Below are 24,177 nucleotides of genomic sequence, written 5' to 3'. Positions count from 1 at the left end.
CTATACTCTGCTCCCAGAAATTCGTATGTAACCTTTTAAGTTTCTGCTACTCTGCATACAAAACCTTATATTTGCTCAGCGCTCTTTTTAAACCAAAACATACAACTTATTCTACCTTTTTAACATTCTTTTTGTACTGTTTTATCTGTCAACAATATACATGTATATAGCTTACGTATTTTAACTACCAAAATTCTCTATTGCTATTTTTATTGCATTGTATATCTTTGGAGCTTTTCTCCCCAGACCTCCTCTGAAAAAGTACAATAGCTCAGCCGGACACTCCCAGTCAGCAAATGTAAAATAAAGTAAAATAAAATAAATATGACTGTAACATGCTACAGATAGTACTGTGACACAATGTTTTATAAGCTACAGTAGTCACATTCTGAAAATGTGTACATTAATGGGTTAATGTTGATCAGTGATTTTGACAGTTTTGACTTTCATTTCTTTCTAATTTTTTAGAGTTACGACAGCAACATCAAAAAGGACAACACCTTTACTGTCACAAAATGCAGCACCTATGCCAAAAGTCATTGGAGTGACAGATGGACTTCAGCCTCATACTCCACAAGAACCACATAAAATTATTCAGAAAGATAATTGAACCAGTAACCACCCTTAAAAACAAACTATCTTGAATAAAGGCAAGCATCACATGAACATGCAAAACGAATGCAGGAATAAAGACTTGTTTCAACATTATATATTCATACACATATGTGTGTTTGCAGCATCAACAATAAAACTTGCTTCAAAAATACTTGTTTTAGCTAATTTCAAAATATGGATTCAGTTGCTGTTCTTATAGTTTAATACTGATGTTTACATTACAAATACATAAATAAAATAAACCTATTTTACTGTGGTCTGTATCTCATCAGTGTTTTTGAAGGTGTGGATAGGAAGCCAAACAAATTCCAGTAATTCCCTTTTCCTGGTTAAGTATTGCAGTAAACCCGCAATATCTTATGGTTTTGGAATGGTAAAAATTTTTGTAATTAGTGGAACACAGACCTCCAATGAAAAGCACTTCAAGCTTTTATGTACAGATCTACCATTTTTATTTATTTTATTGTATCATTTGTTTACTGGGTAAGTGAATAGGTCAGTAGTCCATTTTCAGTCACAACATTAATCACAAGGGCAAGTAAAAATATAATATGGAAAAATATGGCCAAGTCAGAGTAGCCAGTCAAGACATGTTGTTGTGGTAAAACAAACAAACAAACAAAACGTGCAAACAAGAGGACATCCAAACCCTGTACAGGCAGTGAACTGAAGTCAGGACTGAACCCTTCCCCCCAAACCCAGACCTATGAGGGAGAGTTCTTTCCACTGCTGCCCATCTTATTTCATTTGTCTACTGTTGATAACTATTCTGTTGCTTGGTTTCAGTGTGTTGGACTTTTTGTTTTTCAAGAATCATGCAACTTAGAACTTAATACAACACAGTCTTAAAGCAATAAGACATGCAACACACTGAAGTAAAATCTTCTAAAATACTTAGCAATGGAAACCAAAATTCAACTGCCATAACTTCCACCATCTTGCTCCTCTGAGATCACTTAGTAAATCAAATCACATACCAGACAACTGTAGTAAGTAAACTAATGCAGTAAGATATGAAAGAATGTCATGAGACATAAAGCAGCATTATTTACAAGCCCTTCAAGGGTCTGACCAGGCATGATTATTGTCAGGTAATATCTACTTGCTTATATCGAATGTTATATACTAAAATATTAATACACAGAGCATTATGCTACCACAAAGCAATAGAAAAGTGTCTCTAGGGTTGCACCACTATCTGTTTCTGCTTAGGTGCTACATTCCAACATAATGGTCAAGGGTATAAACTGTGCATTTAAACACAAACTTAATTTTATTTTTGAAAACTCTTGCACTAACACTGTAAAAGTGATGGCTTAATTGTATTGCCATTATTATTCTGATACTAATCAAGGGCATATACTGTGCATTTGATATTAAACATTAGATATTTTGTTGAAAACTCTTGCACTAATAACATAATAGCTATGGCTTAATTTTATTAGTAAGGAGGTTGTGGAGCAAAGATCCCAGCATAAACACTGCTGGGGTTGTGTGGCATAGAGGTGGACCTGTGGCAGTAGCTGATGGAGTGGTATTATAAAATCAGAATTCAGATATGATAGGTTCCACTATGACAGGCCGACTTTCTGAAAGCAGATGCTTCAAACGAATGAACAAAATGCCCTCCAAAAAACAAGAGGGCAAAAAAAACCCTCCTATTTTCTTTTTTTTTTTTCCAGGGAGGCAAGCCCACTGCACCCCTCAGCAAGCCCCCCCAAAACATATATATATATATATATATATATATATATATATATATATATATATATATATATATATATATATATATATTTATATACTAACTCTGAGGTTGCACAAACTAAGAGAAGGGAGAAATCTCCAAAGAAAGTGAATCATTGCTGCTGGACAATTAGAAATCGCTCCAGCAGTGATTTGCTTTGGAGAAAAGCATTCTGCTTTATGCCATTCATCTTTTTTTTTTCTGTGAGCTACTAAAGCTCGAGGAATTTTTCATTGAGATTGTGTAGGGAAGCCAATACTTGTAATTGTGGTCATTGCCAAAATACTTCCATTTTGGTACTCAGATTGGACAGAGAACCTGTTTTTTTTTTTATTTCTCAACTTAGCATTGAGTGGGGCACCAGACTGGGGAACTACACAAGGCATTAGATAAAATAGTTATAGTTCTGACTTGCTGTCTTGGGAAAAAAAAGTATCTTATTCCTAGTGTTACTTGTAGTTGTGTTGGATGTATTATTTAACAAGTTGGACTATTTTAGTTTGCTGCCAGTGGGTTATATGTCATCTTCTTGTAGTTAATCCTCTCAGAGATTGGAGTTTCAGCCTTCTGATTCTCCCTTGCAATGCATGTATAAAATGTACATTAACATATATAAGGATTATGTTATCTATATAAAATATAATTCGATGTCCATGATAAAGGAGCAATATCTCTCCCCAAAATGATGCTCATCATGTATGGCCAGTATCCTCTTACTTTTTTTTTAATGTCAGATCAAGATCAAACAAGCAAAAGATGGATGCAGAGGATAACATCTCACAACTTAGGTGACAAATTTTAATTTTATCATTGAATCATAGGGAATTATTAGGCTATCGACCCAGAGGTCATTTTAAGCCTAGCCATTTCAACCCAATGTAATACCGTACAGGTACTAGTCAATACCCAAGATTGCATTTAGTGATGACTGCGCATGTCCAGTAAGGTTGTTGGCACTATCCCCAGTAAGAATTTACGGTGCTCCATCCACTCATCTAGGTTCCTTTTGAACAGTATCATAGAGTTGCTCTGTTTCACTTGAATCGGTAGCCTGTTCCAAAAATGTGACAGTCACTGTCCCCTAGCATATCCTGTTTAAGTTGCAGGCCATATTCATGTCCTTGGAATGGGTAGCTTTAGACGGATTTGATTTACGGATATGCAGTAAGTTCATTAGGCTTCGCTCTTGGGTTGCTCTGTAGACCAGGCATAAGTCTCCCCTAAAAAGTCTATATGATATGGAGTACAATGACAAGGATTTTAGTCAGTCCATGTAAGGCACATGCTGGAGGCCCTTGATCTTCTTTGTTAGAAACCTGTGAGGTCTCTGTAATTGCTGTACATGCTTAGTACAGTACATACCAAATGAGGCGTCATACTCAATTATGGGCCAGATAAGTGCTGAATATCTTGAGGCAATGTCTTTACTAATCAAGTGAACTACATGGAACGCTTTCCTTACAATGGTAGACAGTTGGTGGTAAAAGTTAAGGTCACAGTCAACCTGTGATTTCAGGTCCCTTACAACTTATTGGGTACTTAGGGTATTGTTATTGATTTGCTAGTGTGAAGGGGCATTGTTTGTGCCAAAGGGAATGATGATGCATTTCTTTGTATTCAGTTTGAGACTGTGATTAACACACCAGTTGTTAGTCTGTGTGAGACCATCCTGGAGTATACTGACATAATTTGGGGATTCAATGATTGCATCTAGTTTGCAGTAGTCTGCAATCTTGATCAGCCACAACTTTTTAGTTTTGACCTGAACTTCTAAGAAGTATATACCAAACAGTAGGGGGCCCAGCACTGACCCCTGTGGCATCCCACTCTTAACAGGTTTGCCGGTTGATGTGGAGTCACCTACTTTGATAATGTGTGTCCGGTTTGTGTGACAGTTGGCAAACCATCTTACAACATAGGAGTTTACATTCAATTTACTAAGTTTATCGGTAATGCCTGAATGTGGGATTGTGTTGAAAGCCTTTGTCAAGTTGAGGTATGCTGTTTGCACAGATTTGCCTTCATCAATGGCCTTGGTCACACTTTCAAAGAAATCCACCAGATTTAACAGGCAGGATCTGCCCATTACAAAGCCAAACTGGGTAGGATCCAGGGTTTGGAGGTCACCTATGTCTTTATTTATGAGGTCCATTATGATATTATGATTTCCTAAAATGGCATTATGACAGGGTCATCAGAGATTTGGGATGCATGGCTAGGCTTAAAAAGGCTCTTGTGGTCATTCGCCTAGCAAACACCTGTGAACCTATGAACCTATATGTTCCATGACCTTACAGATGAGGCTGGTCAGGCTTATGGGTCTGTAATTCCCCAGGTCTGTTGCTAGGCCACCCTTGTGGAGGGGAATAACTGTAGCTGTTCTCCATTCCACAGGAATAAACCCTGTGCTTAGGCTATGATAGAAAAGGGTACTTAGTGGTGATGCTAGTTCATGCTTTAGTCTGTTTAGAAGACAGCCTGGGATGTCATCATGTCCCACAGAGGCCATGTTCTTTGCCTTGGACAGGGCTTTGAGGACCAGTTCTTCAGATATGTAAAGTGGGGGGGAAGTTTGGGAGAGGGTTTGTTGTAGGTTAGAGGATAAGGGAGTAAAATTTTTGCCAAACCTATCTGCTAGCAGGTTCTCTATCTCTGTGGGATCAGTGTGTCTGATACCATTGGACACTAGTTCTGCACATGCTTGGGTCCTACCCTTTAGGTTACTTATGTACCTGTAAAAGGCCTTATGGTTATCTTTGGCAGTACTTGCTAGGTTTCTCTCAAAGGAGCTCTTGGACGATTTGACAAGTTGTTTTATTTGCCTGTTAAGGCTGAGGAAGGTGCTTTTCCATTGTTGGGTTCTTATCTTTGTTTTCTTGGACAGCAACTTTTTGCTTTTATTGTAGAGTTTGTTAATGCTGGAAGTCCATCATGGCAGCTTGATTTTACTTGGGGCTCTAGCTTTGATTCTATCTGGTACAACCAAGTTTATGCACTTATGCAAATAATTATACAGGGCTTTAGTGTAAGCTTCGACATGTTTACCACTTTTAACTTGAGGTGGGGCTTGGAATGCATTTATACCTTCATGTAGGAGGGTATAGTTTGCCTTGATAAAGTCTTTTAGTCTGATTTCATCCTTTGTGAGTTCTGGTGTTAGTGTCGGTTCAAAGGTGACTGATTTGTGGTAAATTTTAACTAATGAGGGTCCAACAGTTGCAGTAGTACACCTGTTTGACTTATTGATGAGGACCAGATCTAGAATGTTTGTTATACTTGTCGGGGTAAGGACAATTTGCTCCAGGGCATTTGAATTCACAAAGACAAGGAACTTTTGTGCTAGCGAGTTTGGGCTAGAGTAGGTTTCCCAGTTGATGGTTGAAGTCCTCCATAACCAGTGTGTTCAGTACAATTTGGATTGTCTTCAGCGTGGTTAAGTAGGCTTCATGGGTGTCATGACCCATGGAGGGGGATTTGTAGCTGGCTAGGACTTGAAAGCGGGTTTTACCCACTGTAACCTGGAACTGGAGTACCTCCATGGAGTTGTCCAGTCTAACTAGATGTGAGGTGAATTTATCTCTAATATAGATTGAAACACCGCCTACTTTGGTTTTCGCACGTTCCTTTTGCAGTCTACAGGTGTGTAAAGCATTGTAATCTTGCAGGGCCAGGGTACTCTCTGAGGCCTTAAACTTGGTTTCTGTGACTGCACATCTGCATTTTCTAGTGACAGAAGTGCTTCCAGGGAGTGCAGTTTCTGGTTTAACCTCCTAGCATTTAGCAGCATGACCCTTATTTTGTTCTGATTGGTTAATTTCATTTTGGAAATGTTGTTTTCTAGGCCTTGCCCAAAAAAGGCACTATGGGGGAGGCAAGAGCATTTGTCACCAGCCAAATGCCTAAGGGTGCCAGGTGCAAACCGTCTCTGGCAAAGTAGCAAGGTTTGTTGATCATGGCTTCCAAGGCAGACAGGAACTGGATTCTCTTAGAATGACACCAAAAACTAAACCAATTATTGAATTCAATCATTTTTGTTTATACTGTGGCATTTTTCTAGGTGAGGGTAGTATGCTGCTCAAGGCTAGAGACATACCTGCCTTGGATACATACTCAGAGAGCGCGACCATGCCTATTTTCATATACTTCAGAGGGGTACATCATAGGTCATTCACACCAACATGAACTATGACAGGTCATAACGGTACTTGTTGCTGAGAGACCTGAGTGCATGAGTGATTTGGTGAATCCTGGCACCAGACAGGCAGCTGTATGTGATTTTCTCTTTGTCCAGCCTGGTAAATGGGACAACAGTGTATCTCACTACTGATTTTCTAATGACAAGAAAACTTTTTTTTTGAGTGTTACGCCTTACAGGCTCGGTGGGTGAGACACTGGTATTGCTATGTGTCATGGGTGCTGTGGAGACTGTGTTAGCTGTGGCAGACTTGTGTTTTGGAGGTCTGTGGTGTTTCGATAAGTTTTTTTGAGAGAACCTCTGTGTATATGGATTTATGTGTTTAATGCATACTATGTGCATGAGTAGTGGTATGTGTATGAGTAGTAGTACTATGTGAATTAGTAGTGGTGGATGAGCTGACAACCTTCACTGTGTTACTGTTTTGATTGGGAGGGAGAATGGATTCTAGATTCTTGGTGTAAGTACATCTCTCAGGACACTCTGTACTAGACTATTTTATTAGTAGATGGTTATCTGTGTACATGAGGCCATTGCTACACTGCCTCAGGAGACCCACGTCAACAAGGTTGGCAGGAGAAACAAGGGTAGTCCAACTGTCCATAATTCTAAGTTGAAGAGTGGCTTTTCAGAAACAATCACAGAGGAGCTTGGCAAATGGATATTTCTGCCTGAGTTTTAAGGAAAATTTGTTGAATTTAACTGTCCGGCTTTGGCACACAATTGTGCAGCAGTGCACAGTGCTGTACAATGCACAGACAAGCAGAAATGTGTTCAGATGCAGGGCCTAAATACCAGAAGCTAAAACTTGAAAAAAAAATTCTAACAAAATTCAAAAGGACCAATGAGTATGCTTATTCCAAGCCCTAGACCAGCCTCTCTTTACCAGTCAAGTGCCAGTCAAACACAATTCTCTCAATAAAGTGCAGATAGGCCCCTTCCTGTCCAAGATGGCCTGGAAATTGTGCTCAGAACAAACAAACTACTACAAACAGTTCCAGAAGCAGCAGGCCTGGGTCTGGACTATGCTACAGCTACTAGCTACCCTAGTTTCTGTGGATACCCTAGAGAATATTTAACGCAGCAGTAAAATAGCAGTGAGACACTGAAAAATGTTTAAAACAGCAGAAAATCAGCTAGGAGGCTGTAAAGAATTATTTAAACAGTTAACAGATCAGTTAATTAAGTACTGCTTGGTGGGAGGAAGGTAGCTGCTTATGTGGAGGAAGGTGGACAATATCATCTGGAGCTACAAAGATAGAAAGTTCACAGAAGAGTAGAATTAAAAGCAACACTGATGCAAGATCTGTGAGTAAGTCATGAAAAAAAATACAGTTTTGAAAAAGTGTGTGTGTGTATGTGTGTGTGTGTGTACACATGTGCGTACATGCATGCATGCATGTGCTTGCATGTGCATGTGTGCATGTGCATGTGTATGTGTGTGTGTGTGTGTTTGGATCTATACAGGTGAGTTCAGGGACTCTATTTTGTTGCTGGCACTATCCTCTGTTCTCATCTACTGGTGGCCATTGAACATGAGTATATGAGAGTCCACAGAAGTAAAGTTACACCAGTTTTCTCAGTCAGCAGTTTGCTCTTGTTAAGAAAAGACACAAAACTTAGATTTTAGCCAAGCAAGAAATCTCTTTATTTAAAAACATGATCATGGGAAACCAAATAAAGTAAATGTGTCTTCCCAAGCTAATGGAGAGCTGATATTTTTATAGTAAAAGCACACAGCATGAATGAAACAATTCTTTAATTTCAGCTGACTGACCAGGAAGAACAATGTATGTTTTTGCAAGATCCTGTTGACAGTCATCCTCATGCTTTCTTATCATAACCTTGACCATACTGAATAACTGTTCATAATATGATATTGAAATGGCTGAAAAACACCAGAAACATGAGCCGAAAAGCATTATAGAAAATGATGAAGTTTATATCCCATAGGATCAGGGGTGGATCGTGCTATTGGGCTGCCCCCCCCAACTGCAAAACAGAAAGAAAAGAAAATAAAAAAGTAAAATAAAATTAAAAAAAACAAATGCGAGTCGTGGAACATCACACATGCACACTCGTGGCATTTTCCGTTGTCCAGACTGCTGGTGAACCAGTCTAGAGCATGCGCACAGAATCCAGACTGTCTCATCAGCAGTCTGGATTAGGAAGACAGCATTGAGCAGCAATATCCCAGAAGTCTATGCAGTTACAACTGCATAGACTGGAAGGGGATCAGACTGCAATGTCCGCAGGCTGGGTAGCACCCAGCTTGCTCTGCTCTCGTAGGAAGAACTTGCTGTCTTGGCGCAGGCTTTTGGATGTTATGGACATTAGGTGATTAGGAGAAGGACTTGCTCTCAGTTTACAGACATTTGGAAATGCAGAAAGGAATATTTGGGCTTCTCTGTCTCACAGACTTTAAGGTATGGAACTGTATTTGGGCTCAGAGGATGTTTGTGTGTGTGTGTGTGTGTGTGTGTGTGTGTGTGTGTGTGTGTGTGTGTGTGTGTGTGTGTGTGTGTGTGTGTGTGTGTGTGTGAGGGCTGTCATTTAGTGTGGTTTCTTGGTAGAGTGCAAAATTTGTTAGGGGTTTATGGAGCTTAACTAACATCATCAGACCTAACATAGTAAGGTTGGGAATGCTGATATTCCACTGATTTACGTCAACCAAAAGAAAAAGTTAAGAGCAGCCACTCTGATGTAATTAATTAGCGAATACATGAAGCTGGGCCGCTGCATTCAATAAATGTTGTCTGAGTGGATTGCTTGTTCTGTGACTTTAGCTTTTCTCATGTTAACTTGAAATGAGCTTGAGGGGGAAAAATTGCCATTTTGCTAACATATCTATTTTCCTACCATACCTTCCCTACTGTAGTTGTAGTAGTTGTAAGGAAAAATAAGTATAGTAAGAAAATGGGTATGACCACGTGGTCCTAAAAAATATTTCAAGAAATATTTTTCTGCATTCAGTTTCGTCAGTGTGTACGATTGTTTAAACTACAGAGAAGCCTGAACTTTAAACAAAACAAAATGTGTTTTTTTTGTGTGTTCACTTTTTATGCTCACTTAACGTAGCTAGTGGGACATCTGTATCTCCTGCAGTCTGGGTCTCACACATAAGATTGAGTAATATATAACTGATTAGAAAGGTACAACTGAGAGACATTTGTAAATATGATGATCAGTGTTTGTGCATATCTGCTTAAGTGTCAGAAAGCAGTTTTATTTTATTAATTTATTTTCTGGCTAAGTAGTTTAGACAGAAGTGTTCTTTTTCAAGAGAATCCTGGGAGCGCTGTCTAGTCAAGTGAGTTTCTCATAGTAGGCAGAAGAAATGAAAAAAACCTTTAAATAAATAAATTAATTAATTACCCAGGCAGTTGTGATTGAGGCAGATGACCTAGCTGTGATCACTATACTTCCACTACTTACATTTTGACTCTGAGATTGTCACATTGTAGAGGAAAAGGCATAGTTCATTTTCCTACAAACATGATTTACTGTTTTATGTGGTACAACTTCAAAGTTGGAATATCAATAGTAGAGTTGACGTTGGGTGTATCTCATGTCTTCCCCATATGGGAAGTATACAATGACTTATCACTGAGTAGGCACAGAAAGCAAAGCATGCGTTATACATATAGTTGCAGGTCAAAACAGAGAAGGCTTATGAGTGATCTGTTTTCATGCTGTGAATAATAGTGAATGCACATATTAGCGAATTCTTTCAACAGAATTTTTGCTGGCAGCCTTTTTTATGAGATGACTGTACACTGGGGTAAGGGAATTTGCCCTTATCCCCACTGTTGTGCAGTCTTGGAGTTATGTACAGTTAGCAGGCAGTGTGAAGTGCAGGGGAGGGGGGGGTTGCCTCTTGCAAAATAAGTTTTAATGCTTATGTTTTGATCATTTCCAGTTCAATCTAAGACCATCATTATTTCTTAGTTTGCTGTTGCGAATGTTCGATGTTTGAGACACTCATACATACATACATATATAACGGAGTAATAGTGCACATTAAATGTATGCTTATGCAGAATAAAATGACACCCCCAATGCTATATGTTGCTGATTCTATTTATTTATTGAATGTGTCATCTTAATGTGCTTTGAGATTAAACAGTGTGGGTGCTTTAAGTTGTGGGTAATATGTAAGTGTATTCTGCAGTGTTTTTTCATTACCTTGTTCTTCCTGTTTTGAAAGAATTATATCTACTTTTCCATCTTGGCTACAGGCATTACTTAAAAGTATATGGCACTACTAGTACTCCACTCCCCCATGTAGTGACTCTGGATGTGCCCAGGCAAAGCAAGGAGCAGTTATGCAGTGTAAGTCTGCAGACTATTCTCCCATCCAAGGTAGACACAAGTACTACAGTGGCTTTTCATCTGTCCTTGATTTTGCAGAATGTTTTGGTTTTCTGTCATATTTTTATACTGTTGATTTATGCTTCTTATTATTCAGAAAGTGCCTGTTGCTCTGCGTTTAAGTAGCAGTGCTTTATTGACCATCAGGTAAGCTTGTCTGAGATTGTAAGATGCAAGTAAGCTTTAATAAGCATACTGTTAAAGAATTACCAACATTGAAAGCCTTTTTGTTGTTGCCATGCAGAGAATACTTACATAACTAGATAATGTATAAGCCTTAGGTATTGAAATGCATATGACAGTATTTGTAATAAAGGACAGGATTACAGTATTTTAAGAAGCGCATTGCATTTGTTGGAGAATTGCAGTCATCTTTGCAGGCTTTACACGTAAACTAAACAGAATGCCAATCTATCATGTGTGGTCCATAACCTGTGTAGTAATCCTTTAAGCAATTTATCTTGAGCTTGTTTCTTGTTTGCTGTTCACTTTTACTTTGATCATGTTTTCCCCATGAAACAAGTAGATAGTTGTCAGACAGCAGGTCTTTTTTGGATAAGAAACATTTTTACATGTGGGGGTATCACAGAGATTGCAACATTCAGCATAATACTTGGTACTTTTATAAAGCTGGATATAAATTATAATTAGAACTGCAGTGCAAGGAGAAGTGGTTTGAGTTGAGTGCTGCTTGTTTTTTTTATACTTGATTTTGACTGGCATTCCAGTAATGTATTTAAAAAGTAATTTATTTTTCCATGCCTCACAACCTTTTTGTTTCCATCTAGATATTAAGTAAGCTGTCATGTAGCCAATGTACTGAAATAATTTTTTTCTTCTACACTTCATTTTGTCTTGATTGGACTCTTGTAATGATGGTTTTGCACCCAGAGCAGCATGTTTAAAGTTCCAGTTGTTGCGGTTTTGAACATAGCTTCACCCCTTTCTAGTTGGTCACACTCCTTCCCATTGGCTCCACCCATTCAGGTATCTCCTGCAGCCTCCCTTTGATTTGAAGTCACCAGCCACCACTGCATAGGATCACCCATTACCAACAATTAAAAAAAAAGATTTTGTTTAAAAAAAGAATGTGTTTCATTGAGTCACTCTAAAAAGTAAAAAAAAAATAAAGAAGAGAAGTGAAAACTTTGCAAAAGAAACACAAATAAGCTGATTTCAGAAATGCAGTCAAGCTTGGTTTTGCTGATAATGAGGTACAGGAAGTAACAGGAATCATTATATTTTTATTTTTTACTTTTTAGTCTTTAAGTAAAATATTGCCTGTAGTGTGTAGGGAGATGCACATGTGTGTGTGTGTGTGTTTGTGTGTGTGTGTGTGTGTGTGTGTGTGTGTGTGTGTGTGTGTGTGTGTGTGTGTGTGTGTTTGTGTGTGAGTGGAGGAAATAATGGAGGTTTTAATTTAAGACCACTTGTAGTACAGTGCATCCTGCTCTGCTCTCTGTGGTCCCATCACATCTTCATAGATGTTTCACTTGCCAACAAGCAACTCAGTGCTATTTCACTCTTGTATTGTTGTGTCTCTAAGACTCAGTGTGTGTGTGTGTGTGTGTGTGTGTGTGTGTGTGTGTGTGTGTGTGTGTGTGTGTTTTGTAGAGGAAATGATGTACGGAGATGCAAGTGTGTGTGTGTGTGTGTGTGTGTGTGTGTGTGTGTGTGTGTGTGTGTGTGTGTGTGCAAGTGTGTGTGTGTGTGTGTGTGTGTGTGTGTGTGTGTGTGTGTGTGTGTGTGTGTGTGTGTGTGTCTATGTACACATGTCTGTTTATCTCTGTGTTATTCTGAATGGATCTGGTGAGTGTGTGTGTGTGTGTGTGTGTGTGTGTGTGTGTGTGTGTGTGTGTGTGTGTGTGTGTGTGTGTGTGTGTGCCTGTGTACACATGTCTGTTTATCTGTTTATCTCTGTGTTATTCTGAATGGATCTGGTGAGTGTGTGTGTGTGTGTGTGTGTGTGTGTGTGTGTGTGTGTGTGTGTGTGTGTGTGTGTGTGTGTGTGTGTGTGTGTGTGTGTATGTGTATGTGTGTTTATCTGTAAGTTTACATCAATAGCAGCAACCCGGATAAATGGTTCTCTAGCAACAAATACAATAAACAAAATCCAACACACCATGGAGCAAACCACAACAAGGCAAGAAGGAAATAGAACAAAATAATGCTTTATTAAGATATATTAGCACTTTTGCAGTATAAAAGCTGCTTCTTTAGACAATTAATTCAATCACACTCTACATTTAAATATTACTGCTCACATATTGGTCAACCAATCAAAGCATAAAGACAAATTACTTAATAAATAACTATAGCAATATTATTACAACATTAAAAGGGAATTACTCTGCATACTAAATACAATGTAGACAATATGAATATATAAAATAATGAAAACATAAAATAATAAAACAATAAATAAAACAAAACAATATATGACCGTCTATAAGACAGACATAATATTAAATATATACAGATAAGCATATATATAAATATATAACTGTATAACCCTGTACTAATATTTTATTTAGGTAATTATGTCATTGGAAAAAAATGTCAATATTTTACTTAAAGAGTAAAATATTGTCCCTCTGTCATTATTAGAAAACATTTTATTGAAGTTGGTTTTACGTTTGATGCGTACTATGTACATGAGTAATGGTATGTGTATGAGTAGTGGTACTACGTGAATAAGTAGTGGTGAATGAGCTGACAACCTTCACTGTGTTACTGTTTTGATTGGGAGGGAGAATGGATTCTAGATTCTTGGTGTAAGTACATCTCTCAGGACACTCTGTACTAGACTATGTTATTAGCAAATAGTTGTCTGTGTACATGAGGCTATTGCTACACTGCTTCAGGAGACCCAAGTCAACAAGGTTGGCAGGAGAAACAAGGGTAGTCCAACTGTCTATAATGCTAAGTTGAAGACTGTTGTCACTAGAATGGTTTTTCAGAAACAATCACGGAGGAGCTTGGCGAATGGATATTTCTGCCTGAGTTTTAAGGAAAATTTGTTGAAGTTAACTGTTTGGCTTTGGCACACAATTGTGCAGCAGTGTGCAGTGCTGCACAACACACAGAAAAACAAATTCAATAAAAAGCCCGCTTTTCTTAAGGCTGCTGGCTTAAGCACATGTCTGTATAGGGCATTATGTTCATCAAATTTCTAATTGATGACATATGTTGTAAAAAATTCTGACCTGAGCATGTTTATTAGCTTGCCCACATAATATAACGAACAGAAGACAGTTATACACAATATCTGTTGTCTGTCCTTGTTACTCTCCTTTTTCCTTTTATCTCCTCCCTCCCCTCTTGCCTTGAGAAAATCTCTGTCTCTGTTAATATATGGGCATGCAAACAATGACCACATGGTATGGGTGCCCATGGTTGGGATTTAGTGGCAGAGCTTTTCTCTTTTTACACCCTCTCTTTCCTTTAAATTTCCTCCCTGTAAATCCAAATTCCTCCTGTTAATGTCAATGTCTACACTAATCATGTCATCAGATGGTCATCACTGGTGATGATATTCCAGTTCTGGTTGATTATGTCACAGACACATTACAGTTAACATAAACCTTTGTCTTGTTAGGTATACATACAGCAGATGTATCTTTCTCTCATTTCTGCTAGACACATTAATCCAAAGGCTTATATTTGTCCCTTCTGTGTGTCCTACCTTTCTCACTACCCTTTCTATCAAACCATCATTATAACCCCTATCCTGAAAATTTTTCTCAACTTTATTATCTCTGATATCAAAACTGTTATCTTCATACTCAACCTAGAGTCCTACTGACCCTGACCTGTACTATGTTTGAAAACATGAAACGATGCTATCATGCAAAATGATAGCATGTAGTTCAAACAAACAATCCTTTCTGACTAACTCAGAACCATTCCAATTCATCTAACCCACCTGTCGTCCCAGAGTCTATTGATCACTAGAACTGTTGATACTTGAAACTAAAAATCAAAAATGTCGAATGAAGAAAATCCTAAAAATATGAAATGTGTGTCAGCTACTCCTCTGTCAAAAAAAAATATCATCCAAGAGCGTAGATATTCAATATATATATTCCTATTCCTCATTCTCTAATGTCATTCTCCTTTTCCCAATACGATAGAACTTTTCCCAGCATAGTATTACTTCAAGGGGTGCCCATGTGTACCCTACATGCCTGTACCATGTATCTTATTATGCCCATAAATGTATTATTTAATGCTACTAATGCAAGTAGTAGATCATTTATTAGGTCAATTTTCATCCATTAGGTTCCCCTCCAACAGTATTCCTTTAGCTGTTATTATCTAGTGGTTGTTCCCTCACATACCCCTCTTCCTGACACAATAGGTCTAAGAGGTGGGTCAGTAAATGATTTATGTACCTTCGGAGGGCCTTGAACACAGGTATAACTGGCTGCTTCTCTATTAAGAAAATCAAACACATCCTGTTCTATATACTGATTAATATATAGCCAGTAACGTTTGTGTACTCTGTCCATCAATCACCTTTTTATCTCAACTGGATTTAAACACATATAAACCTCTCTAGGAAGCCAATTCCTTCATCTTAGTCCTATCCCAATGTGTATCCAAAAAAAACACAACCCTCCCCTTATCTGCCATTTTTTTATTAGATTCGGGTTGGAGTCAGATCTTCCAAAGCCTTCTCTTCCTTTCATTTTTTTTAAAACTTCTCTCTCATTTCCTCTGAAAAAAATAGGCTGTTAGAAGTCATTATTTATTGATAAAATAAAATGAAAAAACTGAGGTGACATGGTTGGGACATAACTGCTTATGTGGTGGGGTGTTTGTAAGAGTTACCAAAAACTTTCTCAACATAACATTTTGACAGAATAACATGTGATCCATTATATAACTTCATTAAATACACAGGTCCTAGGGACAAAACCATGGGCACGGTACCATGTGGTCATTGCAAGGTTTGTGTTGCCATAGAGAGAGATGAATGTCATTTTCACTCATCGGTAGAGGAGATTTCAGTTAAAAGGAGAGCAAGAACCGGAAACGACAACAGGTGTTATTTGGCTGGCTTGTGTCCTTGTTCGTGTTTATATGTGGGCAAGACCAATAACATGCTCAAGGGTCAGAATTTTACAACATATGTCATCAATTAGAAATTTGGATGATGAACATAATGCCTACTACATATAGACATGTACAGAATCATTCCACACGGGTTATCAGTTTTAGGGTTATACATGATCTTGAATAATAGATTAAGCAAATGACATTAAACACTGAGAATGAATGGAGGAATCTAGGATAGAGCTAGCTGCTTAGGTTAAATTCCCAAGTTGGAAGCCCCAGTAGCCCCTTTAGCTGGGCCGCCCAGCCCTTAAGAAAATTGAGCTTTTTGTGATTTTTTGAGGAGTGTTTTGTGTTTGTTTGTTTGTGTATGTTCTGAGTCTGGGTTTGGGTTTTGGCTTTTGAGGCAGTACCGTGTGTTCTTGTTTGTGTTGTTTAGTGATTTTTTATTACTTTTTTTTTCAACAATTTCCTTTCATGTTTTTTTCTGTCAGTTTGCACAACACACAGACAAGCAGAAATGTGCTCAGATGCAGGGCCTAAATACCAGAAGCTAAAACTTGAAAAAAAAACTCTAACAAAATTCAAAAGGACCAATGAGTATGCTTATTCCAAGCCCTAGGCCAGCCTCTCTTTACCAGTCAGGTGCCAATCAAACACAATTCTCTCAATAAAGTGCAGATAGGCCCTTTCCTGTCCATGTCCAAGATGGCCTGGAAAATGTGCTCAGAACAAACAAACTACTACAAACAGTTACAAAAGCAGCAGGCCTGGGTCTGGACTATGCTACAGCTGCTAGCTACCCTAGTTTCAGTGGAAACACTAGAGAATATTTAACACAGCAGTAAAATAACAGTGAGACACTGAAAAATGTTTAAAACAACAGAAAATTAGCCAGGAGGCTATAAAGAATGATGTAAACAGTTAACAGATCAGTTAATTAAGTAGTGCATGGTGTGGGAGGAAGGTAGTTGCTTATGTGGAGGAAGGTGGAAAATATTATCATCAGGAGCTACAAAGACAGAATGTTCATAGAAGAGTAGAATTAAAAGCAACACTGATGCAAAATCTGTGAGTAAGTCATGAAAAAAAATAGTTTTGAAAAAGTGTGTGTGTGTGTGTGTGTGTGTGTGTGTGTGTGTGTGTGTGTGTGTGTTTGGATCTATACAGGTGAGTTCAGGGACTCTTATTTTGTTGCTGGCACTATCCTCTGTTCTCATCTACTGGTGGCCATTGAGCATGAGTATATGAGAGTGCACAGAAGTAAAGTTACACCAGTTTTCTCAGTCAGCAGTTTGCTCTTGTTAAGAAAAGACACAAAACTTAGATTTTAGCCAAGCAAGAAATCCCTTTATTTAAAAACACGATCATGGGAGACCAAGCTAATGGAGAGCTCATATTTTTATAATAAAATCACACAGCATGAATGAAACAATTCTTTAATTTCAGCGGACTGACCAGGAAGAACAATGCATGTTTTTGCAAGATCCTGCTGACAGTCATCCTCATGCTTTCCTATCATAACCTTGACCATACTGAATAACTGTTCATAATATGATATTGAAATGGCTGAAAAACACTGGAAACATGAGCCGAAAAACATTATAGAAAATGATGAAGTTTATATCCCACAGGATCACCCATTACCAACAGTTAAAAAAAAAAAGAAAAAGATTTTGTTTAAAAAAAGAATGTGTTTTATTGAGTCACTCTAAAAAGTAAAAAAATAAAGAAGAGGAGTGAAAACTTTGCAAAAGAAACACAGACAAGCAGATTTCAGAAATGCAGTCAAGACTGGTTTGCTGATTGTGATAATGAGGTACCAGAAGTAACAGGAATCATCATTATATTTTAATTTTTTTACTTTGTAGTCTTTAAGCAAAATATTGTCTGTAGTGTGTAGGGAGATGCAAGTGTGTGTGTGTGTGTGTGTGTGTGTGTGTGTGTGTGTGTGTGTGTGTGTGTGTGTGTGTGTGGAGGAAATGATGTACAAAGATACGAGCTTGTGTGTGTGTATGTCTATATCTGTAAGTTCACACCAATAGCAGCAGCCCAAATAAATGGTTCTCTAGTAACAAATATAATAAATGAGATCCAACACACCATGTAGCAAACCACAACAAGGCAAGAAGGAAATAGAACAAAATAATGCTTTATATATTAATATATTAGCTTTTTTTGTATAAAAAAAGCTTCTTCAGACAATTAATTCAATCACACACATTTTTTTATTAAAAAACGCTCACATGTTGGTCAATCATCAAAAGCAAAAAGCATAAAGACTAATTACTTAATAAATAACTATAGCAATATTATTACAACATTAAAAGGGAATTACTCTGCATACTAAATACAATGTAGACAATATAAATATATAAAAATAATGAAAACATAAAACAGTAAAACAAATAAAACAATACAATATATGACTATCTATAAATCAGACTTAATAATAAATATATACATATAAGCATATATATATATATATATATATATATATATATATATATATATATATATATATATATATATATATAACTGTATAACCCTATACTAATATTTTATTTAGGTAATTATGTTAGTGGAAAAAATGACAATATTTTATGTAAAGAGTAAAATATTGTCCCTCTGTCAATATTAGAAATCTTTTTATTGAAGTTGGCTTTGCGAGACAGAAACACAGAAGGACAGAGAGACAGAGCCACAAAGCCAACTTCAGTAAAAAGCATTCTAAAATAAATAAATGCGAGAAAACCATATACAGTAGTCCATGACAATAAGACAAAAGTAGCATTGATCACTGAAATTGCTACACCCAGTGACTACAATGTCTTACGTACAGAGAGACACAAAGTCATAATATACCGGGATTTGCATGCGGAAACTAGGGCAATGTGGAAGAAGGATATCAAGACAATTCCAGTAGTAGTAGGAGCAACGGGTCTTACAAAAATTAATTTACAATCGTACTTAGATATGTTACCAATACATGTAACTCCATATGAATTGCAGAAGGAGTCATTACTGGGAACATTGCAGGTGCTGTGAACAGCATTTCTGGCTAACATCAATGATTGAAACAATGCTAATTTCATTAACTTTAAGCATACTTTGACATAGGAATGGGGTCCATTTCCTGTCATGGCATTAGAAACCCAAAAGACTTGGAGAAATTAAAAAAAAATAACTAATTCTATTTCTGTATAGCTGAGCTGGCTAAGCATGGGAATATGCTCATGTCAAGAGAAGAAATAACATTCTAAGTCACATGGACCTGGACTCTTGTTTTATTTCAAGATAGAATTCATTCTTATTTTATTTTTACATAAAAAATATTTAATTCCTTCACAGTCTCCCATCTGATGCTATGAAGTATCACTCCCACTACATCCCTAGCACAAAACTGAGAGGTGCAAACATACGCAGATAACATTTGACATCCCCACAGATATTTTTCACATGCTGTACTAATGTAATCTCTGCACATACATTTTTTAAACTTTTAATGAAAACCATTTTATTAGCAACAAATACACCTGGTCTACCTGCAATAGTAAGATTCTTTGGTTTATTATTTATTTAAACGCACTATTTTGAATTCTTCTAAAACTGGTCAGTCAAGCTGTTTACTTTGATACCAAAGCTTTGCTTAAAAATAAAACTAGAAATAATTCAAGAATATTTGTAGCCAACATGATTTCTGTTCTTCAGCACAAAAGCCCACATTTTCAAATAGCCTTTGATGCCCCAGAAGCTTGAAGTATGCCTGTTCCAGACATGACATTTTCACCCAAGGCCATATGGGGAAAGTCATTTAAATCCAGCCTTTTCTACACTGGATTCATAAGGGTTACAGCATTTACAGCCTTGATTTATTTCCTTCCATTGAAAATTCCTGATTTTTCCTGAAGGTAGTGTGTCTGTATGATGAATGGCTGGTCTCACATATTCAGAATAGCAACTCCCCCCCCTCCCTTCATTTCTTGGTGGTCACCAGTAAGCTTTGTTGCCACAAATAAAGTATATTTTATTGTGTAGTATAATAGATGAGGTGGCCAAGTTATAATTTAAGAAAAAGGCACAGTTTATTAGTGTTACATCTAGTTGTGTCATTGGGTTTATATTACACTGTCGAACATTGATAAGTTCGAATATCATATGGTTGTCACCATGTGATCGAACTCGTAAATGTTCGACAGCGTAATAAAAAACAAACAAAAAAAATTAACTCCCGAATGTCTTAAGCAGGGGGCAAGCCCCTCTGCACCTCCCACCCCCCTACTTAAATATACCAACTCTGAGATCGCACTACAGTGCACACAAGGGAAATCTTCCCATTTAGTGCTGTAATGGAGATCTCCATTGACACGCTCGCACATCGAAAAATTTGAACATAGTGTGATGACCATATGACGTTCGATTTTTTTCGCTGTGCGATAACGTGATATAGATCCGTGTCATTTAGGAGGGGTGGTGGTAGTACGAATCAAGGAAACAATACTTAATTGTGATGATGCTAAGTACATTCTGAGATATTAATTAATGTCTTGTGTAAATGATATCTGTTTTTTTAACTGATATAAATTGCTATCAGGATGATGGTAAAGGTTTGCAGGGCAGTACTTTGCAGCAGTGGTAAAAAAAGTCTCGCACTGGCTTGTACCAACTGAGTAAGTTTTTTGTTGCTGCATACAGGTAACCATTTTTGTGTGTGTGTGTGATAATAGAGATGGATGAAAGGAAGAGTCTGTCCTTCATGTCTTTTTGGTGGTTGGTATTTACAGTTTATAAGACTTTGGGTATTTTGGTATATTGTATAGGATGGCTGCATTGGGTATGTCTGCCTTATGAGTAGACATAAGGGGAGAACACACCCAACAGTTACACTTTTAAAGTTTTGGTAGAAGGAATGCCAGGGTTTTGCACATTTTTGGTGGAAGAAAAACAGTATTTGCAATGCTCAGAAAGTAAGAAGTTCAGGAGTAGGACAAAGATGATTGTAACATTAATTTTAAAGTTACAGTTCTGTTGAAATGGAAATAACTGCAGTGGCTATTTAAAGGATTGTAGGCAGAGGTGAGTTATTTTGGCTTAATAATTACGTTTATGACTCTCCCGTACATTTTGACCTTGTACATATGGCATGATGATTTTCACAAGTGGGAATCGTTTTCTTGATTTGCATGATGTATTTAAAATTAGGTCATCTGTATTACTGAATAATAACATTACAGGTGCTATTGAGCCTCATAATTTTTATATTTAGTGGTAGCAGATTGGGTCTTGGCTTTAGTCTCCCTAGAAACCCTAGTATTGGGGTTGACAGTAGGCATAGCTGGTTTTGGTTTTGATGGTCGTCAGTATTTTTTGACATCAACAGGTGGTGCTCTCTCATCTGTGTGGATTTTCTTTTTTATGTAGGAAACAGGGCTCTATATTCATTGGATGGCTGTGGCAGTTGTGAGGATGAACAGGAAAGGACCCTTTTATTTTGGTTGAAACAAATGTTAGGTAAATAATCTGATATACATTTAATTACTGGGCTTGATCTTAAGACTAGAGTAGGGGTCAGACAGCTGTTCAGCTGATGCTATTTAGGAGTAAACTTGCTGAAGAACAGAAACAAATTTTTACAATATAGAAAATGGCTTTATTAATATTTAAAAGCCACTGATGTGTCTGGTAACCTCAAATTGCATTTCATGAGAATTTTAGGAGGGGAATATATTTTAGGAGTGCTAATTGCAATACAAATACTTAAATGGTTTTAAAAGTAATGCATCTTGGCCATTTTAAACCTGTCTGTTTATACATTTTGACTAAATCATGTAAGTTCAGGGGATATGAAACTGGGATAATTTACACAGAGTACAATGTTAATAGTGCAGTCATTAATATGAGGAGAGGATAAATGGAGAAAATGTACTTAGTTAATGCATTCAAATGTGATGATGTCACAAAGAAGTATTTTCAACTAAAAGATGTCCATACTGACATTAATGATCGATAATCCTGTTTCCAGTTGTTTACCCATGTACATAACTTAAAAATGGACATGCTAGCAATGGATGCGAAAGGGGCACAAAGCAACAAGAGTAAATGTGATATTAATGTTGATAACATGCTAAGTTGAGATAATAGTTAGCAAGGACAGTGGATACATTAGTGTCCATTCCAATACAGTGCACTTATTGAATATGACATGCATATACAGAGAATGTATGTGAGATAACCCACTGTAGTGCTCTATCCTCCACTTCACCCTATATAAACAAGGCATGAGCTGTACAGCAGTTATGTCATGCATGGCAGAAAGGGACATGTTTTAACATTTGTCCTCATTGGACAACCATAGCCAGGGAGTATATTGTACTGACGCATGTAAGACAGCATGTGTTTTATATATGTATATATATATATATATATATATATATATATATATATATATATATATATATATATATATATATATATATATATACACACATCATAAATAGTAATATAATATCAATCAAAATACACAAGTGACAAATAACAACACAGATCTGATGACATTGTAGAAGTTCAAAGTCCTCGTTTGTAAATGGAGCTCATCTAATACAGGATTATACTTGGCATGCTGACAAGACATCACAGCATGTAAACAACACAAGTATACAAGAAAATGTCTGGACACAGGGCCAATCACATGATCTGGCATCATAACATACAAGAAGACGTTATGTAAGTCCTCATGTCCAGTAAACCTGTACAGTGTGAAGAAAACAATTACAGTAACATAAATATTTGGAGGAAGTGAGGCAATGCAGTGCATTCTTATTTGGAAATTAGGTAATGCCTGTGAACAATCAATGACATACTCAACATTTACATATTGCCAGACTTGAACACATGCCAGGACAGATATCAGAAAGATGTGTATCAACTTGTGACGCTGCACAAATAGGCATACTGTGTGTATGTATGTGTGTGTGTGTGTGTGTGTGTGTGTGTGTGTGTGTGTGTGTGTGTGTGTGTGTGTGTGTGTGTGTGTGTGTGTGTGTGTGTGTGCGTGTGTGCGTGTGTGCGTGTGTGTGTGTGTGTGTGTGTGTGTGTGTGTGTGTGTGTGTGTGTGTGTGTGTGTGTGTGTGTGTGTGTGTGTGTGTGTGTGTGTGTGTGCGTGTGTCGTAAAGAAAAACCTTGAAGGGCTTACAGCATCTCCCTATTGAAATGGGTATGGATCCCCTACCTTGGATGGTAATTCCATTTTATGTTACCCTCTGACTGCAACAAATGGTTCGCTTTCCTAAGCAACTTCTGTCTGATGTAGATATCTGACAGACAGACGTTAACAGATTCAAATCCCTGCCTGTCTTACAACATACTCCACAGAACTGGGTACTGACTATAAGTATAAGAAAAAACATGTTGGTTGCACACAACAGATACCTTTAATTAAACGGATACAACTAGTAAGCGCTTTCATGGACACACTCTGCTTCATCAGACTAACAATCTCAATGAACTGCATCACATTTAAAAGGACTCACAAATACAAATCAATCAGTCCACAGAATGCAATTAATTAAAGCAGCAGTGACACTACAAAATACACACAAAAGTCATCTTACACCTATTTCTATAAATACATACATAAATTAATTAAAATATAATAAAAAATACTAGATCTGTAATGGCTATATAAATACTAATATCAAAAAATATCTATGTAAAAAATGTATATATAGTGAATATATGGTAAAAATGTGTAGGTATATCACAATTTAAAACTTTCTAGAATTTACATGCAGCATTGAATGCTTAAGAGCTCTAGCTCTTAAGATGGGTTTGAGAAATACCTTACTGTTGAGACCAGATGGTTTATCAGCTTAAAAGAATAATATCCATTTCTGTTCTATAGCTTCGGTACTATTGTTTAAATTGCCCCCTCTCTTATTAGCAGAAACAATCTCCAACACTAAAACTTAAATTTGTGTGTGGAACCTTCTCTCTGTACGTGCATTGCCAATATACTACTCCCTTTAACATTCCCGATGTCTCTCAAGTGTTCTAAAATCCTATCGTTTATAAGTCAGTTTTGCCTATGTAAAAGGCAAAACATTCTATGCAGTAGCTAAATACACCACATTATTAGTGTGGGAATCTGCATAAAAATTGTCTTCTATTTCAAATCCTATATGTGGATGTATGAATT

General features: G+C 37.2%; 1 protein-coding gene across 1 annotated transcript in view; it reads left to right on the top strand.

Annotated features, from left to right (window-relative positions):
• Positions 1-857, top strand: part of CFAP65 (cilia and flagella associated protein 65) — a 2,328,717-nt gene extending 2,327,860 nt beyond the window's left edge. The window contains exon 33 of the mRNA XM_044075222.1: positions 469-857. Coding sequence (XP_043931157.1) covers positions 469-610 — 142 coding nt within the window. The 3' untranslated portion in view covers positions 611-857. The remainder of the gene's footprint in view (positions 1-468) is intronic.
• The last annotated feature ends 23,320 nt before the right edge of the window (positions 858-24,177 follow it).

Source organism: Protopterus annectens, chromosome 6.part0, assembly GCF_019279795.1.
Source record: "Protopterus annectens isolate FY-2018-M chromosome 6.part0, PAN1.0, whole genome shotgun sequence".
NCBI lineage: Eukaryota > Metazoa > Chordata > Ceratodontiformes > Protopteridae > Protopterus > Protopterus annectens.
The sequence above is the reverse complement of the archived record's forward strand: the minus strand, read 5'-3'. Positions and strand labels throughout refer to the sequence as shown.